At 43.0% G+C, this 24858-nt stretch overlaps 1 protein-coding gene across 6 annotated transcripts in view; it reads right to left on the bottom strand.

Moving 5' to 3' along the window:
* Nucleotides 1-24858, bottom strand: part of UXS1 (UDP-glucuronate decarboxylase 1) — a 96742-nt gene that overhangs the window by 33872 nt on the left and 38012 nt on the right. For all 6 annotated transcript variants that reach the window (XM_070573344.1, XM_070573348.1, XM_070573343.1 and 3 more), the window contains 2 exons: nucleotides 16048-16228; nucleotides 228-332 (listed from right to left, as the gene is read on the bottom strand). In XM_070573344.1, the coding sequence (XP_070429445.1) occupies nucleotides 228-332; nucleotides 16048-16228 (286 nt within the window). The remainder of the gene's footprint in view (nucleotides 1-227; nucleotides 333-16047; nucleotides 16229-24858) is intronic.

Genomic DNA, 24858 nt, shown 5'->3' with positions numbered 1-24858 from the left:
CGCGGGGGATTTAACTGAGGCGACACAGACTGGTTACTACAAAGACTGTCTCCGCCAAAGCAAATTCGTGGCAAATAAAGTCACACTGAAATAGCACAGGCTGCGGGCAGGGGCGGGGTGTAACGACCAAGATCACACTCTAAGAGGACAGTCAACCACCCACGCTGGAGTCGTCTAAAATACTCCTGCTCCCACCAGCAGCTGCAAATCCGCAAGGGGCGGCTCACCCAGCATGTTCAACGTCCCGATCGTGTTGGTCTTCAGCGTCTTGATGGGGTTGTACATGTAGTTTGGAGGGGAGGCTGGAGAGGCCAGGTGGTATATCTGGTCAACTAAAGGAGACAAACGGACATACGTTATTTCCAAGAAAAAGTGAAATCATTCTGAACTCCCAGGAACCAGACTGTGTAATAAAGGTGTTCGTGTATCTTTCACTGAAATTCTAGTTGTTGCATTATTCTTCATAGAAACTAATTGACATTCGCAATTAGAAGAACTTTAAACAAAAATAGAAATCTAATTATCTGGAACAAAAACCTGTGCTGGGCCGGTGATTTGGGCCTGTTCTCCTCTAATTGGAGTCAATCCGATTACTGAGTTGATTGTTTTCCAAGAAGATCCGTCCCAGATAAAGCATTCAAATCAGAAGGAAGACCGATTTTTCAGACACAGAATTAAACATGAATATCTAAAGTAAACAAGATTTTTAATTTGTAGAACAAATCTGACATAAATCAAAGGCACAAACGTACGGGAGAAGATAAAATAGCATTTTGCTGTGTTCGTACACATCCTGTAGACGCCAAACCAGATCTCGCGGAGATGACGGTCAGGCAGGGCGGTTTTTAAAGCCAGAATGGCAAAATGATTTAGACTCCACACCTCCCCTGGTGCGCAGGCCCTCACGTCAACATGCCCACCCACAGCCCTCGCTGTCAGGGTCAGGTCACACCTGTCACATGGCAAAGGCCCTTGGGAACCAGGGTCTCCCTGTGAAACGGCCATGATGGGTGAGCACGCAGGAGGAACCCATCCCCGCAGACGGACAGCGTCTGTGCCACGCCATCCCACTCGAGCTACAGGGGAAGGAAACACAACCGCCACAGCAGAGCCGTGGAACGGGGGCTCTGAAACGAATCTTCCTTGCACAGGGCTTTGGCCCTCATGCCAGAGCACCTGCAGGCTCCCCCAGCCTCCCACCCTATCCCAAACTGGCACATCAGGTAACAGCACAACAGGACGTGGTTTCACAGATGACGGGCAAAACAGGCAAACTCGCAACAATAGTCCTCGTAACAAACACCTCTGCCAAAAAGTGCCCGACCTCCCCACCCACCCCCTGAAAATCTCCTGTCACCTCCAGGAGAGCGAGGGAAGCACACAGTGCCTTCTGGGAGCAGGGCTGTTTCCTGACATGCTCTCCGACCCAGGGCAAGGCTGGGTGACAGCTCCACATCCTCACACAAGGACAGAAGTGGCAGCTGCACACAAGAGCACTGGAGTCCAGGCTGTGAGCTGGGGCTCCACTTCATTCATGCTAACCACCACAGCGCTTCAAGCCCAGAAGCATCTGGGAGACGGGAGTCAGAGGAGCCCCCAAGACCAGGAAAACAGGAAGCGGATGGTTCTACAGAGACTGAATCTTTGGGAAGGGTTCTAGGTATTGCCCAGGCTCACAGAATAGCCTGGTAACTTTATTTTCCCCACAATGGGACCACACGCCAAGGGAGGCAAGAACGACATGTGACAGACAGAGGGTCTCATCGTTGGGATATTTGTGAGGCCTCTTCACCAAGACCATTCCAGAAAACTCCTGATGTGACTACAAAAAGCCTTCCTGTTTCAAAAATGATACTTATGCAATACCAGCCCTATGTTTTGCAAAAATAGAAAAAATTCATTCTAGAATTCATATAGAATCTCAAGGGACCTTGAATAGCAAAAAAATTTTGAAAAAGAGGAACAAAGTTGGAAAACTCACATATCCTGAGTTCAAAACATATTACAAAGCTACAGTAGTCAAAATAGTGTGGTACTGGCATAAAGACAGACATATAGATCAACGGAATAGAACAGAAAGCACAGAAATAAGGCTTCAGATCCATGGTCACGTGATCTTCGACCAGGGTGTGAAACAACTTAATCCAGAAAGAACACTCTCTTTAACAAGCGGTTACCAGGAAAACTGGATATCCACATGCAAAAAAGAATGATGCTGGACCCTTATCTCACACCATATTCAAAATTAACTCAAAATGGATTAAACACCTAAATGTAGGACCCAAAACTAAAAAGCTCCTAGAAGAAAACGTAGGGGAAAGGCTGCATGACACTGGATTTGGCAAAGATTTCTTGGACATAAAACCAAAACACAGGCAAGAACAGCAAAACAGACAAATGGAGCCACACAGAATGTGGAAACTCGTGCTAGTCTCAAAGGACACAAGCAACAGAGCAAAAAGGCAACATACGAAACAGGAGAAAATTCTGCAAACCATACACGTGATGAGGGGTTAATATCCACAATATATAAAGAACTCCCACACATCAACAAAAAAATCAAATAACCCAATTAAAAATGGCAAAGCACTTGACTGGACATTTCTCCAAAGACAATTTACAAATGGCCAACAGGAATATGAAAAGATGCTCAACATCACTAATCATTAGAGAAATGCAAATCAAAACCTCAATGAGATATCACCTCATACACATTAGGACAGCTACTATGAAAAAGAAACTAAAAAGAAAAAACTAGAAAACAACGAGTGTTGGGGAGGACATGGAGAAACTGGAACCCTTGTGTACTATTGGTAGGAATGCAAAATGGTGCAGCCACTATGGAAAACAATATGACAGTTTCTCAAAATATTAAAAATATTATTACCATATAGTCTAAGAATCCCACTTCTGGGTATGTACCCAAAAGAAGTGACAGCAGGGTCTGGAAGAGGTATTTGCACACCCATTCCCATGACAGCACTATACCTGACAGCCAAAAGGGGAAAACAACCCAAGTGCCCATCAACAGAGGAACAGATTAACAAAATATGGTATACACACACAATGGAATATTACTCACCCTTAAAAAGGAAGAAAATCCTGTCACATGCTACAACATGGATGAACTCTGAGGACATTATTCTAAGTAAAATAAGTCAGACACAAAAAGAGAAATACTGTATGATTCCACTTACACGAGGTCCCTAGAGTAGTCAAATTCATAAAGACAGAAGGTAGAATGGTGGGCGCCAGGGACTGAGGAACGGGGCGTTAGTGTTCAATGAGTACAGAGTTTCAGTTTTGCAGGATGAAAAAGTTCTGGAGATCTATTTTACAACAATGTGATTACACTTGACACCACTGAACCATACTACTTGAAAATGGTTACGATGGTAAAAAAACAAAAGAAAGGTGCTGATGAGAGGAGAAAGCAGATGAAAAAGAGTATTAGTGAAAGAGAGTTCAAACCCTTTATCAAAGCTGAAGTCAGAATGAATGGTGTTGGTTTCTATATTTTTTCTCCTCCTCTTCTCAACCCTGGGAATATAAGGGCTAAAAATTAGGCTCCTGAGCCACTGAAGACCATTCAAGATTCTCAATCAATCCTTGCTCTACATCAGAGTTACCCAGTAAAGCTATGAATCAAAGATGCCTGGGCCCCTGGCATCCTGAGACTCTGGACCTCTGTATATATACATATGTATGTATGCATATGTTTTTAAAAGCCACATTGGAAAACTATTGGGTCAATTTAAAAGTGGAACCGAAGCTATTGAAAGAATAATCTTTCTTCAAGAAAACTAAGAAAACACAAAACCTTTTAAAATTGTTTACAGTCGTCAATATGCGAATTCATTGAAGGGATCTATCTACATAAACGGAAAATCCTGTGACTGCTTTCAGACAACCATGTTTTGCTGAACTGATAAATAGGTAAAAATAAACAGCAATGAAAAATTCAATTGTGCTAATTGTAAGTCATAAGATAGTTCTCACAAAATCCTGTCAGTCTTAGTCTGCTCCATCTTTTCCAGCTTACAGATGTGACCAGGAAGAGCGTGGCTCACCCCGCACATCTACTTAAAGGCTCAAGAGGCAGGTGTAAGCAGCAGACCATGGGCTCCATTCACGGTACCGCGTGCCCTCGTTTTACAGCGCCTTGCACACACCTGCAGCTCTCCTAAGGATGCGCCAATCAACGCAGCAGAACTCTGGACAGCCCTGCAGGGCTGCGCGCCGCCTGGGGGGCACACTCAGGCAGGCCTGGCACCCCAGCCAGCTTCCTCCTGACTCTCTGGCATCTCTGCTCACACAGATGGGGCCGCCACATGCTCCCCAAAGACAGCGGAAACCACGGTGTACGGGCCGTGGTCCTACAGAACAAATCATTCAGCACGATTTTTACTCCCGAGGTGACAGCATATGCAGGGAAAGAAAGCAACAGCTGCACTGAAGACTAAGGAAATCAAGCATCTTGAGAGTGCGTGATTCCCCGACACCAAAGCCGGAGAGGTGGACACTTACATCCTGTACCCCTGCCTCCTCCGCCCGGCCCCCGCCAGGCCCCCTCTGCCAGGCTCGGGCCAGACGCCGGTTCGTGGGGAGCCTTCCCGCTGCCCGGGCCGAGGACTCATCTCACTCGGCTGCGGGGACCGCGGCTGCACGGCTACTTCACGCCACCTGCCTGCACGTCCTCCTTGTCCTCTTCACTGGATGACAAGCTCACTGAGCACAAGAAGGATCCTTTCCTTCCTTAAGATCTCCATCCACACAGCTCTGCTCTCTGCAGGGAGGGCAGCCCCCGCCCTCTTCGCCACACATGCCGTCTCTGTCACGCTGTCCAGGCAGGCCAGGAAACCCATGACGGAAAACCAATATCCCTGGGCTGGTGTGCGAACGGTGCTCACCCAAAGTCAGCTGAGTGAAGAGGTGAGCCACAGACCGGGGCCTCCTTATCCAAAAGGCCATTCCATCAGTTGTTGCTTTTTCATCATTTGACAGTTCAGCCCAACTGCTGCTCTCCATTCATCCAACCTGGAGAGGCTGAGCTGTGCCCTGTAAAGCTATCATTTCAGGATGTTTATTTAAGGAGCAACACTGCTGCGTCCTTTTTAAGAACAACGCTATGAAAATCAGTGTTTTCAATGGGCCCTCTTTCCTATGAGAACGTGTTGTCTCTAACATTAACCACGACTCCATTTCCTGTCCTAAAAAGGACATAAGCACCAGAGTCTGTGGACTAACTAATCTGGCATGGAATTAAGAGGAGGAGAGCAGGGCGGAACTTCAGAACAAGCAAAGCTCATCAGCAATGAGAGCTGCCACGCAAATACTAAGTAATACTAATAACAGAGCAGCAAAGTGAGCCCCACAGCCCAGGAACAGGGCCCCTCAACCCGTCAACCAGGGTTCAAAGTTCACCAAAAGTGAGCATGATACGCAAAAATCTGAGTCGGGGGTGGAGAGAGGAAGAGGAAAGAAGGAAGGAAGGCACTTCCGTTCTTTTGCTGGATACACACCTCTGGACGTTGCCACCAAGGGACCCCAGTGACCCTGTCACCTCTACGAGGGCCATGTGCCATAATCACAGCTGGAAAAATAGGACCCTTGAGAAATGAGCCTAAAAGAGCTCAAATTAATGATCAAGGGCGAAACAGTAAAAGATTAAACAGTAAAGCAAACTAGGTGTTTTCCTTTTTCCATATAATTTCCTAAAATAGGTTCAAAGCAGCATTCAGCAGAACGCAGACACATCACTTTCACGTTGGGAAGAACATTGGTAAGGGGTGGGCAGCTGAGGCGAGCTCGGCCCTGCTGCGAATCCTGAACCCAACTGGCCCAACCACAAATGAACTTCCTACAGTCTGTCAGGAATTTCACCGTGCCTGAAATCCACAAAAATGATACATAAATGTAGAAGAAAAAGACTGTCGAAATTGAACTCTTGGGATAATCCAAATTACTGCTGAGACTCCATCAAAGAAATCACGTCTTACCTCCTACCAAAGGGGAAATCCACATAAAAACCAAATGAGTGTTTACATCTCCCCCTGATTTTTTCCCAAAGGTCCTAGCATAGGCTGTGACAGACGTCCTCTAGGAGCCAGGGACAGCCTTACCAGACTGATGGGACCACCAGTTAAAGACTTGCACCCTGAAACTTTGGAAAAACTAAAACAATAAAACAAAGGGCTGGTTCTTGCTGTGAACGTGTGTGACTATTTAGTAAACGGTAAAAGCCCATCACGAAGACGCTTGCTACACGTTTCCCTTTTGCTACAGTTCAAGACAGGGGCCTGGCATAAGGATTGCATAAGACGTGACTGCGGCATGGAGCACACAGCCCACCCCCACCTCCATCCCCAACACCAGTACCAGGATGGAAAACAGGACTGAACAAGGCACAGAACTTTTCCCAGAGTAAAGACCAAATTTCTCTTGGCACAAGGAACTAAAAAGAGTGGGATTTTGCCTGGATTTCCTCTCAAATAATATTGACTTACTGCAAAGGGAAGAGTGCACGTGCCAGAGGTCTGGCTCAGCCCAGGATCAAAAGCTCCACTCAGTGCGGCTGCTTGTCAATTTCCTGCGGGCTGGCAGCCCCCTCCCCTCCAGAGTCTACCCCACCACAGCGGGAGAGCACCACGACAACACCACGGCCAGAGCACCGACAGTGCCTGAGCTTTGCTGGAGGAATTCCCCACAGCTCCAAGGTAAACAGACTGAGATAGGCAGCCTCTGCATGTTATGCTTACATTTGTAACATAAACTGAAGGTGAGAAATTCCTAAATTATAATTCAACAAGAATATTCTAATCAGGGTGGCACTCCTCAAATGTCTACATAAACATGAACCCAATGCGCTTGGCAAACACCGTTTCCATCCCACCTTTTACTGTCGACTCCAGAGTGTCTGGGTGCTAACGGCCCAGCCTCTCCTATTCTCCTCTCCTGGCGTCACCCTCCTGGCCTCGCACAGGATTTCTGCACCTGGTAAAAGGCCGGTAACAGGGAGGGCTCCGTGCACTGGTTTCCTCACCCATAAAACAAAGATAATAACTGCCTACTTCACATGAGTGCTGAAAGAACGGAATTTGTTAATCACACACAGTCACGAGAACAGGGCCTAGAACACAGCAGGGGTTAGCTACTGCCACGTTCTGCTTTCGCTTTCCTGGACTCTTCTACACAGGTACGACAGGTTCCAGGAGCGGCTCCCATGACACAATGCGCACGTCTGCTTTTTTCTGTCCTCTACAGAAAGGCTGGTCTCAAGATTCCTTTTTATGCAGATGGTGGACAAGTAAACTGGGACAGCTTTTTGGGGAAGCACAGGCTGTATGCACCAAGAGCCTGGACATGTGTGCATGATAATGACAACATGACTTAGATGTGTACACAGGGCGGCCTTCTCAAGCAAGGTTTACGAAGGCCCCATGCTGCAAATGCCCTGAATACCTAACACAGGAATAACGAAACTATATTATAATCATACGATACGGAAATGCTAATCAAATAATGTTGAGGGAAAAAATGTGTCTTTGGAAAGAGATCGGGTATAGCCACGTAAAAGAATACTAAGCAGCTGCCAAAAATATTAATAATAAAATAGCTCTCTATGCATAATATAGAAAGACCACCAAAGATCATCAAAAAGCAGAAAAAATAAGATGAAGAGCAATGTAGAATATGCTGCTTTCTCTGCAATAAGGGAAAATTATGAATATCTATTTATATTAAATATATGTGCATTTATAATAAAGAAACTACAGATGAACACAAAGAAATTGTTAACAGCAGTTTCCTGAGGAGAGTTAGGAACTGAGAAGATAGGAGACAGAGGCAAGAGGAAGACTTTTTACAGTCTTTTAAATTCTTTTTTAAAAAGTTTGAACCATATAACTATATTGCCTATTAAGCATGTTTTTAAGTTAAAAATCACATTTAGAGAAATGATTGGATGTTAACATGAACAGACTATTTTTGGATGACAGGATTAAGGATAATTTTTTTTTATACTTTTCCAAATTTTCTTTAAAATGTATATATTTGTTTTATCATCAGGAAACAAGTCTTTTGAAAAGAGAGAAAATCAAGATTCTCTTCCATCTCATTCTTGATCAAATACATAAACAAGAAACCTAATTCTTTCATTTGGTTCAAAATATTTTTTAATTTCTCTTGAGATTTCTTCTTTGACCCATGTGGTAATTAGAAGTACACTGTTTACTCTCCAAATATTCTCTGGTTTCCCAGCTATCTTTGTTACTGATTTCTAGTTTTAATTCCACTGCGGTCTGGAAGTATACTCTATGTAATTTCCATTCAACTTTTTTTATGTTCTAGTAACAAACTTCAAAGTTTGCTAAGGCGTATTTTATGGCCCAGAATATGGTCTATCTTGGTGAATGTTCTATGTGAGCTTGAGAAGAATGTGTCCTGCTATTCTTGGATGAAGGAGTCCACAGATGTCAATCATATCCCATTGATCAGTGGTATTGTTGAGTTCAACTACGTCCTCACTGATTTTCTGCCTGCTGGATCTGTCCATTTCTGACAGAGGGGTGTTGAAGTCCCCAACTATAATAGTGGATGTATCTATTCCTCCTTTCAGTTCTGTCAGTTTTTGCCTCATGTATTTTTGACACTGTTCTTAGAAGCATACACATTAAGGGCTGTTATGTGCTCTTGGAGAACGGACCCTTCACCAGTTTGCAATGTCACTCTTTGTCCCTGACAACTTTCCTTGCTCTGAAGTCTAGATCGTCTGAAATTAATACATCTACTCCAGCTTTCTCTTGATTACTATTAACATGGTATATCTTCCTCCACCCCTTTACTTTTAATCAATCTGTATTTTTATATATAAAGTATGAGTTTCTTGTAGAAAATAAATAGTTGGGTCTTGTCTTTTTTAACTACTAGGACAGTCTGTTTTTTAATTAGTGTATTTAGACCATTCATATTTAAAGTGATTATCAAGATACTTGGATTAATAACTACCATATTCGTAACTATTTTCTATTCATTTCTCTTGTTCTATTTGTCTCCACTCTTTTTCTGCCTTCTCTCATTTTAATTGGGCATTGTATATGAACCCATTTTCTCGTCTCTTTTAGCATACGAACTGTTTCTAAAAATCCTTAGTGGTTGTCTTAGAATTTGTAATACTCATTTATAACAAATCTACATCCACTTTCAAATAACACTACGCCACTTCACAGGTAGTGAGGTACCTTATATCAGAGCATTCTCAATTCTTCCTCTTGTCTAACACTGTCATTCATTTCACTCATTCATAAGAAGTAATACCCAATATTGTTGCTATTATTATTTTGAACTGTTATCTGTTAGACTAAGAATAAGAAAAACATGTTTTTATTTTACTGTCACATTCCTTCTCTAACATTCTTCTTTTCTTTACGTAGATCTGAGTTTCTGACCGACGACATTTTCCTACTCTCTAAAGAATTTTTAACACTTCTTGCAAGGCACGTCTTACAGGGGCAAATTCCTTGACTTTTGTTTGTCTGAGAAAGTCTTTCTTTCTCCTTCACTTTTGAAGGATAATTTTACCAGATAGAGAATTCTAGGTTGGTGTGTTTTTTCTTTCACTTTAAACATTTCACTCTACTCTCTTCTTGTTTGCATGGTTTCTGAGGAGAAGTCAATGGAATCCTTATCCTTGTTCCTCTATTGATAAAGTGTGTTTTTCCCCCTCTCAGCTTCTTTCAAGGTTTAAATTTATCTTTTATCTTTATCTGTTTATCTTTAGTTTTCTGCAATTTGAATACAACAGTACGATAAGCCTGCGTGTAGATTTTGGGGGTACTGATCCTGCTCAGTGTTCTGAGCTTCCTTGATCTGTGGTTTGGTGCCTGTCATTAATTTCCCAAAGTTCTCAGTTGTAATTACTTTATATATTTCTTCAGTCCCTCTCTCTCTTTCTTCTCCTTCTGGTATTCTCATTATGCATATGTTACATCTTTTGTCACTGTCCCACAGTTCTTGGATATTCTGTTTTATTCTTTTCCTGTTTATGAAGTTTTCACTGATGGTACCTCCAAGCATACTGATCCCTTCCTAAGCTTTGTCCACTGCACTGATGAGCCAGCCCATCAAAGGCATCCTTCATTTCTCATAATGTTTTTTATTTTGGGCATTCCCTTTTGAACCTTTCTTAGAGTGTCCATCTCTGCTTTCCTTGCCCATCTATTCTTGCATAGAGTCCACTTTTTCCAGTAGAGTCCTTAGCATATTAATTATAGCCATTTTACATTGCCAGTCTGGTAATTCCAACAACTCTGCCATATCTGGTCTGGTTCTGATGTTTGCTTTGTCTCTTTAGACTGTGTTCTCTGTCTTCAGCATGCCTGGTGATTTTTTGTTGAAAGGCAGACATGATGTATCAGGTAAAGTAATCGCGGTAAACAGGCCTTTAGTGTGACGTTTACGCTTATATGCTTACCCGGCTAGGAGTTAGGCTGTGTTTATCGTCTGCTGTAGCTGCAGGTGTCAGGGGCTAACATTTCCTCTAGTGTCTTTGCTTTTGTCTGCCTCCCCTGTAGTCTGCAGGCTTCCCTAGAGGCTCCTTCGTAGGTGGAGCCTGAGCCCTGCAGGTCTTCCAGCTGTAACTGCTACCGCACAGGATCTCTACGGGTGCGGTACAGCGGGGGGAGAGGAAGCATTCTGTAGTCCCATGATTAGGTCTCAGTCTTTTAGTGAGCCTGAATCAGGTATTTCCCTCCCTCCTGTCACTTAGGCTCTGGGAAAACAGTTTCCCTCAAGGACAGGCCTTTGTAGGGAGAACAGAATGCTCTGGGCATATTTCAGAATGGTTTCTTCACCCTCCCCCTGCTGGAAACACGAAGAGACTTTTCTCTGAACTTCACTGTGAGAACCTAGTGGGGCTTCTGGAAGTGAAACTCACAAAAGCATGCCCCAAACCCCCCAAAGCTGGAACCCTGGAGCTTTTAACTCTCAAGCATGTCCACACTGCCTCCAGCAGTGAGTCAATCACCTGCTACGAGTTCCTACCAGGCTCCAGCAGTTGCTTCTGCCCCTTAAGTTGTTACTGTCTGTGCACATCTGTATCTCTAGTTTTCAGGGTGGCAATTTGCTCTGTGCCCTCAATTCTCTGATGGAGCTAAGAAGAATTGTTGATTTTCAGTTTGTTCAGCTTTTTCCTTCTTGTGAGGACGGGAATGATGCTTTCCAAGTTCCTTACATGACAAACCAGAAAGCTTAAGTCCACACTCCCACTGTGAGGTCACTCCTTCCTCTTGTGCTTGTCCTGTGTGTGGACCTCCCACTGAAGGAGTACTCCCATCTCCCTTCAGCAGCACCTCATCACTTCTGACAAGCCCTCCACAGTCACTGGTGTCCTGTGCTTCCCCAATCCTCACCTCCAAGAGCACTTGGGCTCTCTTTAGACATCATTGCTTCCGGCAGAGCAGTCCCAGGGCCGAGCACTCGCCCTCCAGGCTGGACACGGAGCTACTCCCACTACAGCTCCATCTTCACCATTGTGATGACCCGGCATGTCCCTTACAAACCCAAACGCACTCTGCTAACCCTGAACCCTGGCTTCTCAGAACTTTCTAGTGTCCTGAATAGATGACTTGGAAGGATAATTAACTTTACTCCTTCCAGAGCTAAATATTTTGCAGGGTAGATTCAACATCTGAAACTTAAATGTCTTGGTTGGTAAAATGCAGACTTCTTTTAAAGCAATATAAAATTAGATTAAGTTATTCCAATGAGTACTTACAACTCCTTCCAAAGCAATGATACTCTTTCTCTACAGTCTAACCCAGACAATGCAGAGGCCTCTCTCGTAACCCCTATGACAAAGCTCCTCTTGTCTTAATCATTTGTATAACTCACTAACACGTGGCAGTCCCTGAATTCTCCAGATCTCAGTCCTCATCCTGAGGACAGTGCCATCACTTTCTCCTTTTCCATTTCCACCACATTCTTATTCCAGACAATAATTTCCCACTGGAAATGTGAAATTAGAATAAATAGCCAATGTCTTTGCTTCTCAAACCAAATGGCTCTACTTTGAAAATAATAAGAGGAGGAAATTTGTGCTGAGGAAAAATGAATGAAGCTCTGCTGTGACACTGCCATTTTAAGTGACGCAATTGTTACCTCACGAAAATCCATACAACGTGTCAGCCCCAGAAAAACAAACAAACCAAAATAAACCCCACAAAATGCTTTTCAAAACTGAAGAACATTCCTGCTATGGGTGTAAATATCAGATCAACTAAAGTTTCTTTTATTAGGAAAAAGGTACTAAAAAGTAGTTACGGATCAAACGTTGGGTATCCTCTTACCAGACAAAGGAGGAAAATAAGTTACCACATCAACAGGACATACAAACTTGCTCATTGCTGCAGACCACACACCACACCACATGGGAACCCACTGAGGGCAGGCACGGGCTGGAGCCTTCAATCAGAGGAAAGACCAAAATGAAGTGTAAGTGAAATGTGACAGGCCCTGCAAGTGCAAGGCAAGGATGCATCCCTCAGGGGGCCCTAAATCATGTCCCTCTTTGGGTGACAATGCAACACCGAGGAAAGGAGAGGGGCACACCAGAATAAGTGCATCTGGTTAAATTCACGCTGTGTCTGATTTAAGGGGGAAAGAGAGATGACTACCTCTGAGAAGAACAGCTGTACCCACACAGGGGATCAAAGGACGCTTCTTCACACCAGGAGCGCCGAGTCAGGCGGGCATTGTAGGGGCAGAAAGAGTGCAGAGATGCGGGACAGGAAGCAGGCGGGGCATTAACAAGTACGTGGAAGACCCGGTGCTACTGCTAAGAACGGCCCAGAAGACGACGTGAAAAACAGACTTCAAACTATCGAGGTGGAGAAACGCTTCATGCTCTCCCAGCACAAGCACCACTTGAGGGAACTAACGACTCTGGGCAAAAGACAAGTCTAAAGCATCAATCCTGTATTGTGTGACCCCATTCAGTGTGTGTGTCTTCTGCAGAGTCTACCGCCAGAAGCAAGGGAAATGGCCCAGAATAGCTTTGGCGTCAAAGCTCAGAGCCAAAGCAGATAATTTTCTTACCGACCCTGTTTTCACCAAGCTTTGGTTTCTCAGCAGTACTGAAATTATGTAAGCAATGGTTTCATTCAGTTGCTTATTGCCATGTGCAAAAAAGAGGAAAGAGTAATAATAGTAATAGCTATTATTGGGGAGCACTTACTGTGGGCCAGCCACTGTGGTAAGCCTCTGTAGAAGTTTTCTACTGATGCTCTAACAAATTCAGAGACTTAAAAAATATCCACTTATAATCTCACAGGTCTGCAGGCCAGAGGGCCGGGCACGTCGTGGCTCAGTTGGTTCTCTGCTCTCTCTCACAGGCTGAAATCAAGGTCTCAGCAGGGCTGCCTTCCTGCCCTCAGAGGATGGTTCCGGTTGTTGGTAGAATTCAGTTCCACGACGCGGTAGCACTAAGGTCCCTGTCTCTTTGTTGGCTGCTGGCTGGGAGCTTTTAGCGGCCGCAGGCATGCTCTGGCTCACAGCCCCCTTCAAAGGCAGCAGTCGGGGAGCAAGTCCTTCTCACGCTTCGAATCTGACTTCCCTGCTGCCTGTCTCCTCGAAGCATCTTTTCTACCAAATCTGACTGGCTCTTCTACTTTCTGCTGCTGCTTTTAAGGGCTCAAGCGGTGAGGTGGGCCCCCCACATAATACAAGGTAACCTCCCTGTCTTACAGCCAGCTGATTCATAACCTTGATTCCAGCCGCAGAGCCCTTTCACAGCAGGACCTGGATTCGCACACCTTGTGGCTCTGCCTACGAGAGCCCCACCACACGCATCACCTCAATAACCTCACAGCAACCCGTGATGAAGCACGAGCGGAAAGGTAACCAATTTATCTACTCTCCAGAGCATGTGTTTCACCTTACGAAAACTACGGCCTAACCCCAAAATAAATCCCAGACAGATTAAATAATTAAATGCTTAAAAGTGAAGCAAAAAATAAAAACACCATGGCTGAATATTCATCTACTCCTGTGATGGTTATAGCATAAAAGAAACAATAGCAACGGCAAAGTGAACAGATAAAGGATATTGTAAAATTTCAACGAAATTAAAAAGCAAAAGCCAGATTGAGGGGGGAATGCTAAATACATGCCAGATGACTACCATCCCTATTATGAAGAACTCATACTAAAAGCAAATTTTTAAAAAAAGTAAAAGAAACTATTTAGATTTCTTTTGTGAACTAACATGTTAGAAAGTCTAACCTTTTTAGTAACCAAAGAAATGTACATTGCACCATGGGTTTTCTATCAAATTAGCAAAATATTTTTGTTCGTTAAGATAACGCTCAATGTTACTAATGTATTAGTGAAATAGACACCACCAAACAATGAAGGAGACATATTACTATTTGGCACAATTCATATCTGGACTCTCTACTGAGGAAATAAAATTCAGAAAAAGATATTTGCAATAAAACACTGGGGCCAGCCTGGTGGCACAGCGGTTAAGTGCTCACATTCTGCTGTGGTGGCCCAGGGTTCACTGGTTCAGATCCCAGGTGTGGACATGGCACCGCTGGGCAAGCCATGCTGTGGCAGGCGTCCCACATATACAGTAGAGGAAGATGGGCACGGATGTTAGCTCAGGGCCAGTCTTCCTCAGAAAAAAGAGGAGGGTTGGCAGCAGATGTTAGCTCAGGGCCAATCTTCCTCAAAAAAAACAAAAACAAAAACAAAAAAACCACTGGAGATCTTTAAATAAGGATAACATTTAAAAAGCCATAGTATATCTACATTATAATATGCTAAGCAACTATCCTGGCTTCCAGACACTTTTCACTGACATGGGAAAATGTTCATGATTTGATAATAAGGGAAAAGCAGATACTAATACTCCCGCAGGCAGAGGGGTGGATGATCAAACAAGCTTTGAGTCAACTACTTGAGGCTAAATTCTGGCTCAGCCACTTAACAGCCCAACATAACTGTAGGCAGGCCACAACCTGATTCTAGTGTGCCATACTTACACATGGGGATGATACCACTTACCTCTCAGGTACGATCGGATTTAAATGAGAACGAACGTGAGGCCTGTGGGATGCTAACCTGCCCACTAATCCAGCACCTGGGGGCAGCTGTCAGCACACCCTGGACAATCTGGGGAAAGTCTACCTAAGTTTCCTCTGGCTGCTGTAACTACAGTACCACAAACTAAGTAGACTAGACAACAGAAATTTATCCTCCCACAGTTCTAGAAACCAAAAGTCAGAAAACAAGGTGTTGGCCAGGCCACACTGTCCCCAAAGGCTCTAGAGGAGAATACTTCTTTGCCTCTATTAGGCATTCCTGGGCGTGGGGCTGCATCACTCCAGTCTCTGACTCGGTCTTCACACGGCCTTCTCCTCTCTCCCCACGCGTCTCGTTTTCTCCAGTCTCTCTTAGAAAGACACTTGCCATTGGAATTACGACCCACCCAGCTCATCCAGAGGGATCTCATCTGGAGATCCTTAACTTAATTACATCTGCAAAGACACTCTTTCCACAGAAGGTCACATTCGCAGGTCCCAGGGGTTAAGATGTGGACAGATCTTTTTGGGGGAGCACCCAAACCCTAATTGCTTTCAAGTGGCAAAGTTACTGGCGGGCTTTAACCTCCCATCTGCGGAAGTTCATTACTCAATCAGCATTCTGCATCAGCTAACGTCCTACAGGAGGCGGGAAGTCACCTCACACAGCGGGGCGGGCGGCAGAGCTGTTAGGAAGAGGGATGGTGTGTCCCACACAGGCCCTGCTTCAACAGGACCCAAAGTTCAAGACCAGGTGCCACGTAATAGGAAGCCAAACACTCACCACTTCATAGCCATTCTCCATCACAGAAACTAGGACAGTGGCTTTTGCAAGCAAGGCAAGACCATTTCAGAAACAAGACATCACAAATTCCGTGTGGCCAAGCGAGGGGGCTGGCCCTGGGGGCCGGCTGCTCAGAGAGCCGGGCCAGCAGCTCTAACGGTAACAAGGCGCGGTCTCACTCACCTTCAATGTATAGGGGCTCCACCACGTCATGGTTGATGAGCTCGAAGTTCTCATGGCCGATCCAGTGCTCCACATTTCTCTTCCTGCCCGTGAAGAAGTTGTCCACCACGGTCACCTCATGGCCATCCATCATGAGCTTGTCAGTGAGATGGGAACCTACGAACCCCGCTCCTCCAGTTATCTGCATCAGGACAGTGCGTAAAACAGCCCCAGAGGAAACACAAGAGAACAGTGATGACCGACTTCAGGGAGCTGTGTGTTTGGTGCAGCCACAACTTAGAACTTAGGAATAGGGCAGGGCAGGAAGACAGTAAAGGTTTTAAAGCTTAAAGCAGCATCTTTACTCTTACTCCTAAGCAAGAAGTCACACTATTTGTTCACTTGTAAGCAGCCTAAAAATTTAAACTACCACCCAGTAAATAATACAGGGAAATAGCAGTTACAAGTTTCAAATGTCTTCTTTGATAGAGAATTTCATATTATTAAAAGGTTCTTGTTTTAGAATGCATGGGATATTGAACATCACTTATACAGTTCTAATACCACTCCTGCAAAGTTTTAGAATTACCTTTTTAAAAAAAGTGATTAGCAACATGCAGAGATTTTGTGAACTACCAAAAGAATTACATGATATTGAAATTGGTCTCAAAAACCTCATGAAAAATTTGTATCTTTCAAATCGTTTATAAGAACAAATTAATAAGCAATAGATACTGTCTGCAGATCAACGCCCCAAGTGATGAAGCCCCACTGCCAGTTTACCCCTGAGCAGGAGTGTGCAGACCATGCAGTGTGGCCGACCCAGCCAAACTGCAGAAGGATAGGGCCACGAGGAGCCTCTGAGGGCCAGCAGCTCAGCAATAGCGAGCTTCCAAGACTTGAATCACAACAAAGGTGAAACGACAATTATGACTGAAAAAATTTTTTTAACTAATAAGAAGACTTTATTCAAATTAAATGGTGTACATGGAGGGGGCTAGTTAAAGTGTATTTCATTTTGGGGAGGTAGGAGTGAAAACAACAAACTCAGAAAACAGACATGTGATGTGAAACTATATTCTCGGTCCTACTCTGTTCTGTTCTCCACTCTGCCTTCTCCTCCACCAAATTCTCACTCCCCTTGCCCTCCTGTTCCAAACTGAAAGAAGCAACAGGAGAAAAACACCAATTCTTTTTACCTACAATGAAAAGCACATAAACCCCTAGGTGTATGGTTTTAAAACACTTTACCATGAAGTCCTCTGTTCAAATAAAACCCAAGACATAATTCCAGGGTTTATCAGAGTGAGAGCCAGGCAGCCCCAGGTGAGGAGGGCAGACGTGGGGCAGCAGGAGGGTCAAGGCCAGCCCCATCAACCACCAACTGCGTACGCACACACGCTCTGACGAAACACACACTGGTTTAAAATGTGAATGGCTCAAAGACTCATACTCAGCAACCTTCAGTCACGTTCCCTCTTCATTGAGAGCACCATCTTCTAAATCCCTTCGCTTTAGAGATAAGAAACTGACACCGAGAGGAACTGAGTTTTTGACCAAGATCCCCAGATCACAAGTAGCGGCAGAACAAGCCCGCAGTCTTCCTAATCGCATATTCTCTGCACTACCTGTCGATTTGTCTGGCTTGTGTTTTATCTTTAGCACTCCTACATTCTACCTGCAGACCTGAACAATGATTTGAAAAAAGAATTTTCTGGGAAAATAACTGAACTTCAAATCTGGCTCACCACTAGTGCTTAACTCGTGGGGTGAGACTTCATTTGATTTTATCTTCTTTTTATTGCATTTTCCCAAGTTTTCCATAGTTTTTAAATCAGAAAAAATTACGTTTTTAAAAGAAATTTAACCCCTTTTAATGTAACTCTATATCTATATGCAAATGTTTCTTAAAATAAGATGTTCTGTGGCATGCTACCTTTATGTCTGCACCTAAAATAACTGAGTGACAGCTCAGAGCTCGCAGAAATGCAGTGTGAATGACACATGATTGCCTCCAACATTTCACTAGTTTTAGTGACATAAAATTGTTGGAAGCACCTGAGCCTTGTTTAAAATGGATTTGAATTGTTTTTCTTGAATAATTCCTTTCTATATAAATACTTATGGATTTATGTAACATAGCTAGGTGGTTATAAAATGTTGCTCCTGACCAATTTCAGTCCATTAAGCAACTATTTCAAAGAAAAACAAAACTGGCAGAAGCTTACCACTTATGAAGCTTCCTCAGAAAAACTAATCACCAAACCCAAGCAGACCCCTAGAACAACAAGGAGCTAACACCCAAAGGATAGTGGGAAGAAAAGACGTAAGACCCCTCACGCTGAAATGGACTAGACCTTACACAGCTCTGCAGTTTATGAGCTCATCTCAGCGTATTCGTACTTCTTGCTCTTGTAGGAGCTACCAGGCAGCCAAAGTGGTCTAGTTCAAGGTCAGCCTTCAAGCTCATGCTGCTCAGCAAATCAGCAAAAAGAAGGTCTTTTCAAACAAACCTCTTCTTTGTGCTAAGGCTTTGACAATTACTGAAAATGCTTTAAATTTTAGCAACAATATGCCAGACTTGAGCACCAAGTGATTTGGAAACGTGGCTTAATCTATGAGACGGCAGATGGGTGAAAAACAGTAAGTCCATTTGTTGTGGTTATGTGTAAAATGATAGAAATTCTGTAACACTCAGCATCGACAGGAAGATCATCCCATATGGAAACAGTCATAACGCTTACAGACTGTGTGGGACTCATATATTCATGTAGAACATCAGATTTTCTGATCACTCTGACATGTGGCAGCAGAAAGATTAGAAAAATTAGCTTTTCTCTGCTGCTGAGGACACTGATATATTTCTCAATTCATGCTTAAATGCTTACACATTTTTTTTTTTGAGGAAGATTAGCCCTGAGCTAACTACTGCCAATCCTCCTCTTTTTGCTGAGGAAGACTGGCCCTGAGCTAACATCCGTGCCCATCTTCCTCTACTTTATACGTGGGACGCCTACTACAGCATGGCTTGCCAAGCGGTACCATGTCCGCACCCGGGATCCGAACTGGCGAACCCCAGGCCACAGAGAAGCGGAACGTGCGAACTTAACCGCTATGCCACCAGGCCAGCCCCTGCTTACACATTTTTGATGTAATAGAAGTAACCCAAAAAGACGGGTGTACAAGTATAACAGACTTTAGAGTCTGCTCAGGGTGAGAGTTATGTAAAGTATGAAGAAAGGCAAGAGATCTTCATAGCTTCTAGAAGAAAAGGGGATTATGTGGGGGTAAGTTTAATACTGATCCAAGAATATTTGGATGCATGGTCCTACAACCTGGATGATAAGTAAAATTAAAAACCACCTTGTGTACTAACCATTTATATATCAAGGTCACAGATAAAAAATTTCTTATAGAATGGCAGTGTGAAGTGCTCCACAGACCTGTTCCCCAGCAAAACCACCATAACTGCTAAGAATTAATTTTAAAAAACCCAACCATGTAAAGTCTCTGGAAATTGTCCTAAGCATATACAGCAAATGAAGAAACATTTATTCAAGAAAATCCACTAAAATTCAGTAAGAACAGTGAGAGTCTGTGACATCTGAGCCACGGCCCACTCCCTCCTTCCGCCCTCCACTCTCACAGCTCAGAGTGGGTGAGACTGGTAAGCGTGGACTCCCAGTCAAAAGATATGGTATCGCCCCAGGAGGGCAGGCCCTGCGTTTCTCATTCCCTCCAGCTGCGAGTTTGAGAGGCTAAATCGCTGACACGTGAGCTCTTTCCTCCACCCAGTTCCCACTCAGAGGGCAGAAGCTCTACCCCAGCCTGGCAGGCTGTGGATAACGGGACCCTGGTCACCATTACCCTAGCTCGCTCAGAGGGTGGAGGCTCGCAGCTGAGAGAGACCAGGCAAGCAGATCAGGGGCTCCTGTTCCTGCCCAGCTCGCTGCGTGTAAGCAGGAATGTCATTCCCTGCTCCAGCTCCAGGGCCATGGTGCAAAGATTTTCCCTGGGAACAGAGACAGTCAAAAACACAGAGCTCCAAAGCTCTCCCCGAAGGAAGTGATTTTATTTGAAAAAGCAAGTGGGCAAGTTCAAGAATAAGGGTTACCTCGAAAACAATGGAGATTTAGGTGGTAGGAAATAAAAAGGAGGCTGGGGTCTAAACAAACTGCAAAGACTGGCCTCAAAATCGACCTCTGCAAAAGGGCCAGAATTTAACTGGATCAGACTGAGAAGCAACTTAGAGCACAAAGCACTGACGAAGGAATAGTTCACTCAACTGGCAATTACTGGGGCCTACCAGTTGGTGTGATACCAGATAAGGCAGACAGCGTAACAGAGAAATCAGGGAAAGAGACGGTCAACAAGAGGCCCTCCCAGAAGCCGTCATCCCAGGTGACTGTGCCCATGCCCAAGGCAGCAGCCTCTGAGAAGCAACCACTCGAGCTCCACACTCCAGGGGAAACATGTCACTAAACAAATAATAAGCAAACAAAAATAAACAAGTCTTGGGGGAAGGGAGAACAGTAACCAGAGTAGCTACAATATACTACCTAAAATGTCCAATTTTCTACAAAAAATTTTGAGATATGCAAAGAAGCAGGAATGTGTCCGTATACAGAATAACCAAGCAACAAACTCTGCCTGTGTGAGGGCCCAGATGTCAGATCTAACAGTCTTCAAAGCAGCCATCACAAATATGTTCAAAGAACTGGAGGAAACCATGCTTAAAGAAGTAAACAGAGAATAGAAAGAGAAAAATTATAAAATTCTGGGGTTGACAAGTATAGTAACCAAAAAGAAAACTTCACTAGAGATTCACAACTCATTGGATCTGACAGAAGAAAGAGTCAGAAAACTTGAGGACAGATTGAGAGGGCTTGGACAATCTGAAGACCAGAGAGAAAAATACAGGAACAGAGCCTCAGACAAATAGGAGACACTAATAAACACACCAGCGTACATGTAACGGGAGAACCAGAAAAGAGAAAAAATAGTCAAAGAAATAATGAAAAACTCCCCAAAACCGATGAAACACATTAATCTGCACATTCAAGAAGCTCAACAAACTCCAAGCAGGACAAACGTCAACAAGAATAGCTGCACACAGATGCATCATGCTAAACACGCTGAACATCAGAGACGAAGGGAAAGCTCTGAAAGCAGCTGCACTGGGTCGAAAACTGTCCTGCAAAACTTCCGTCCTCCTTGGAACCTCAGAACATGAGCTTATTTGGAAACAGGGCCATTGCAGATGTAATTAGTTAAGATCAGGCCATACTGCGGTAGGCTGGACCCTGAGTCCAGTGGGACAGACACACGTGGAGAACACCACGTGATGATGGAGGGAAAGACTGGAGTGACGTGGCTACAAGGCAAGCAACTCGAGGATTACTGGCAACACCAGAAACACAGGGAACAGATTTGCCCTTGGAGCCTTCAGAGACAGCACGGCCCTGTGGACACCTTGATTTCAGACTCCTAGCTCCCCAAACTGGGAGACATTCAATTTCTATTGTCTTAAGCCACTGAGTTGGTGATAATTGTTACTGCAGCTCTAGGAAACTAAACAGGAAAAGAATAAAATGACTTCTCAGGTCCAAGAGAACCCCAATGTGATTAACAGCTAACTTCTTGTCACAAATAATGAAGAAAGCAGTGGGAGAACACATTCAAAGTGCAGAAAGAAACCGTCAGCAAAGAATCTTATATACAAGCAAAAATAACTTTTCAAAATAAAAAGCAAAAATAGACAAAAAATGAGAGAATTCATTGCTGGCAGACCAGCCATACAAGAAATACTAAAGGAAAAACCTCACACTGACAGCAAATGATCCTGGACAGTAACTTAATCCAGAGATGAAAAAAGGGGGGGAATAAATAAAGTAATTAGGTAATTATAAAAGCCAATATAATCACATTTTCTCCTTTCTACTATTAAGTGATTTAAAGACCAAATTGTACAGCACAATGTGAACATACTTAAAGCCACAGAACTATGCACTTAAAAATGGTCAAAATAAATTTTTTATGCATATTTTACCATACAGCAAAAAAGTCAACTGTATAAAATAATACATATATAATTGTATTATTGGTCCTGTAAAATACACAAATATAATATATTTGACAATAATAGTACAAAGAAGGTAGGCAGGGGCAAAGTTCTTTTGCAGTAAGAAAATTACACCAAAAGTTAACTGAAACCCACAGGAACAAATGGAGGAAACCAGACATTGCAATAAAAAGATTAATGTACAAATTCTATAAATAGATCCTTGTTCTCCTTTATTTGCTTAGCTTATTTAAAAGACATAAAATTAGGGGCTGGCCCCGTGGCTGAGTGGTTAAGTTTGCGCGCTCCGCTACAGGCGGCCCAGTGTTTTGTTGGTTCGAATCCTGGGCGCGGACATGGCACTGCTCGTCAAACCACGCTGAGGCAGCGTCCCACATGCCACAACTAGAAGGACCCACAACGAAGAATATACAGCTATGTGCTAGGGGGCTTTGGGGAGAAAAAGGAAAAAATAACATCTTTAAAAGACATAAAATTATAGAAAGTAATAATTGTAACAATGGATTGTTGAGTTTGTAATATATATGAAGTGATACATAAAATGGACAGAAATAATATCACAAGAAGAGGGAAAGGTAACAGAACCATACAGGAGTGCCACTGCCACATCTCACCAGAACACAGTATAAATCTGAAGTAGGACATCACAAGTCAAGATGTCATGGTAAGCACTAGAGCAATCAGAAACAAAATAAACTTTTCAAATACAGAAAAAATTGTTAAAGAAATTCTAATGCTAGACAAGGAAAGATGTACTTACTGCAAAAGAAAAGGGTAATGGAGGAATAAGGGAATGAAGAAGATACGAGGCATACAGACAACACAAAGTAAAATGACACATATAAAGCCAACTGTGTTGGGTAACAACATCAAATGTGAATGGATTAAACAATCTCTCAAAAGGCAGACTGTGAAACTGGAAAAAAAGCAAAACAAAATCCAACTGTACAATGTCTAAAAGGGACACGCTGTAGACTCAGAGATACTACGTGTTCAATGTAAAAAGATATAAAATACAGCACAGAACCAACAGTAAGAAAGCTGGAGTGGCTATAATGATATCAGACAAAATAAACTTTAACACAAAAAATGTTAATAGATAAAGAGGGGCATTTTGTAACGATAAAAGGGTCAATCCATCAAGCGGATAACAATTATAAATATTTATGCACCTAACAACAGAGATCCATAATACACAAAGCAAAAGTTAAAAGAATTGAAGGGAGAAAAAGAGAATTCAGCAACACTAATTGGACATACCAATACTCCACTCTCAATAATGGATAGAACTCTGCAGAAGGTTAACAAGGAAACAGAAGACTTGAAAAATTCTGTAAACCAGCTACAACTAACACAGAACACGCCACTCAGCAACAGCATGCTACGCATTCCTTTCGAGAGCACGTGAAACCTTCTCCAGGACAGACTATAACCTAGGCCCTAAAACGAGCCTCAACAGACTCAGGATCTGAAGCATACAAAGTATGTTCTCTGACTACAATGGGATGAAATTAGGCATTAATAACAAAGAAATCTGAGAAATTCACAAGTATGTAGAAATTAAACAACACACTCCCAAATAACTAATGAATAAAATAATAAATTACAAGAGAAATTAGAAAACACTTTGACAAGAATGACAATGAAGAAATAGCATACCAAAATTTAGGGTGTGCAGCCAAAGCAGTGCCATTCCTAGGAGGATACAAACTACCAAAATCAACTAAGAAAACAAAGATTGAGTGAGTAATTAAAAAAAATTTTAATGAAGAAAAGCCTAAGCCCAGATGGCTTCTGTGGTGAATTTCACCAAACATTTAAAGAATTAATACCAAATCTTCACAAATTCTTCCCCAAAAATAGAATAGGAGGGAACACTTCCCCACTTATCCTATGAGGCCAGTATTACCCTGATACCAAAACCAGAAAAAGACATCATAAGAAAGGAAAGTTACAGACCAATATCTCTCATGAATATAGACATGAAAATCCTCAACAAAATACTAGAAAATCAAATCCAGCAATAAATAAAAAAGAATTCTGCACAGTAACCAACTGGGATTTATCCCAGGTAAGCAAGGTTGGTTGCAAACTGAGCACACCAGGGTTAGAAGAGAACTTTCTCAACCTGACAAAAGGCAGCAATGAAAACCCACAGCAACCAGTACACGTAACAGTGAAAGACTGAAAAGTTTCTCCTAAGGCCAGGGACAGGACCAGGATGTCCGCTCTTCCCACTTCCATTCAACACTGTAGTAGAGTTCCAGCCAGGACAATTATGCAAGGGAGTGAAATACAAGGTATCCATATTGAAAAGGCAGAAGTTAAATCACCTATAATTGCAGATAACATGATCATAGTATATAAAAAATCCTAGGAATCCACGTAAAACGATCAGAACTAACCAATGAGTTCAGCAAGTTTGCAGGACATAAGAAAATACAAAAATCACTTGTATTTCTACTTACTTGCAATACACAATATTAAAATGAAACTAACAAAACATTTCCATTTATGCGAGCATCAAAAAGGATAAAACACTTTAGAATAAACTTAACAAAAGAAGTGCAAAACTTATATTCTGAAAAGTACAAAAAGAAACTAATAAAGACCTAAATAAATGGAAAGACACCCAGTGTTCAAGGATTGGAAAATAACATTGTTGAGATGGCAATACTGTCCAAACCAATCTACAGATTCAATGCCATCTCTACCAAAAGCTCAGCTGGCTTCTTTGGAGAAACTGACAA

The sequence above is a fragment of the Equus przewalskii genome, chromosome 14 (assembly GCF_037783145.1).
Source record: "Equus przewalskii isolate Varuska chromosome 14, EquPr2, whole genome shotgun sequence".
Taxonomy (NCBI): domain Eukaryota; kingdom Metazoa; phylum Chordata; class Mammalia; order Perissodactyla; family Equidae; genus Equus; species Equus przewalskii.
The sequence above is the reverse complement of the archived record's forward strand: the minus strand, read 5'-3'. Positions and strand labels throughout refer to the sequence as shown.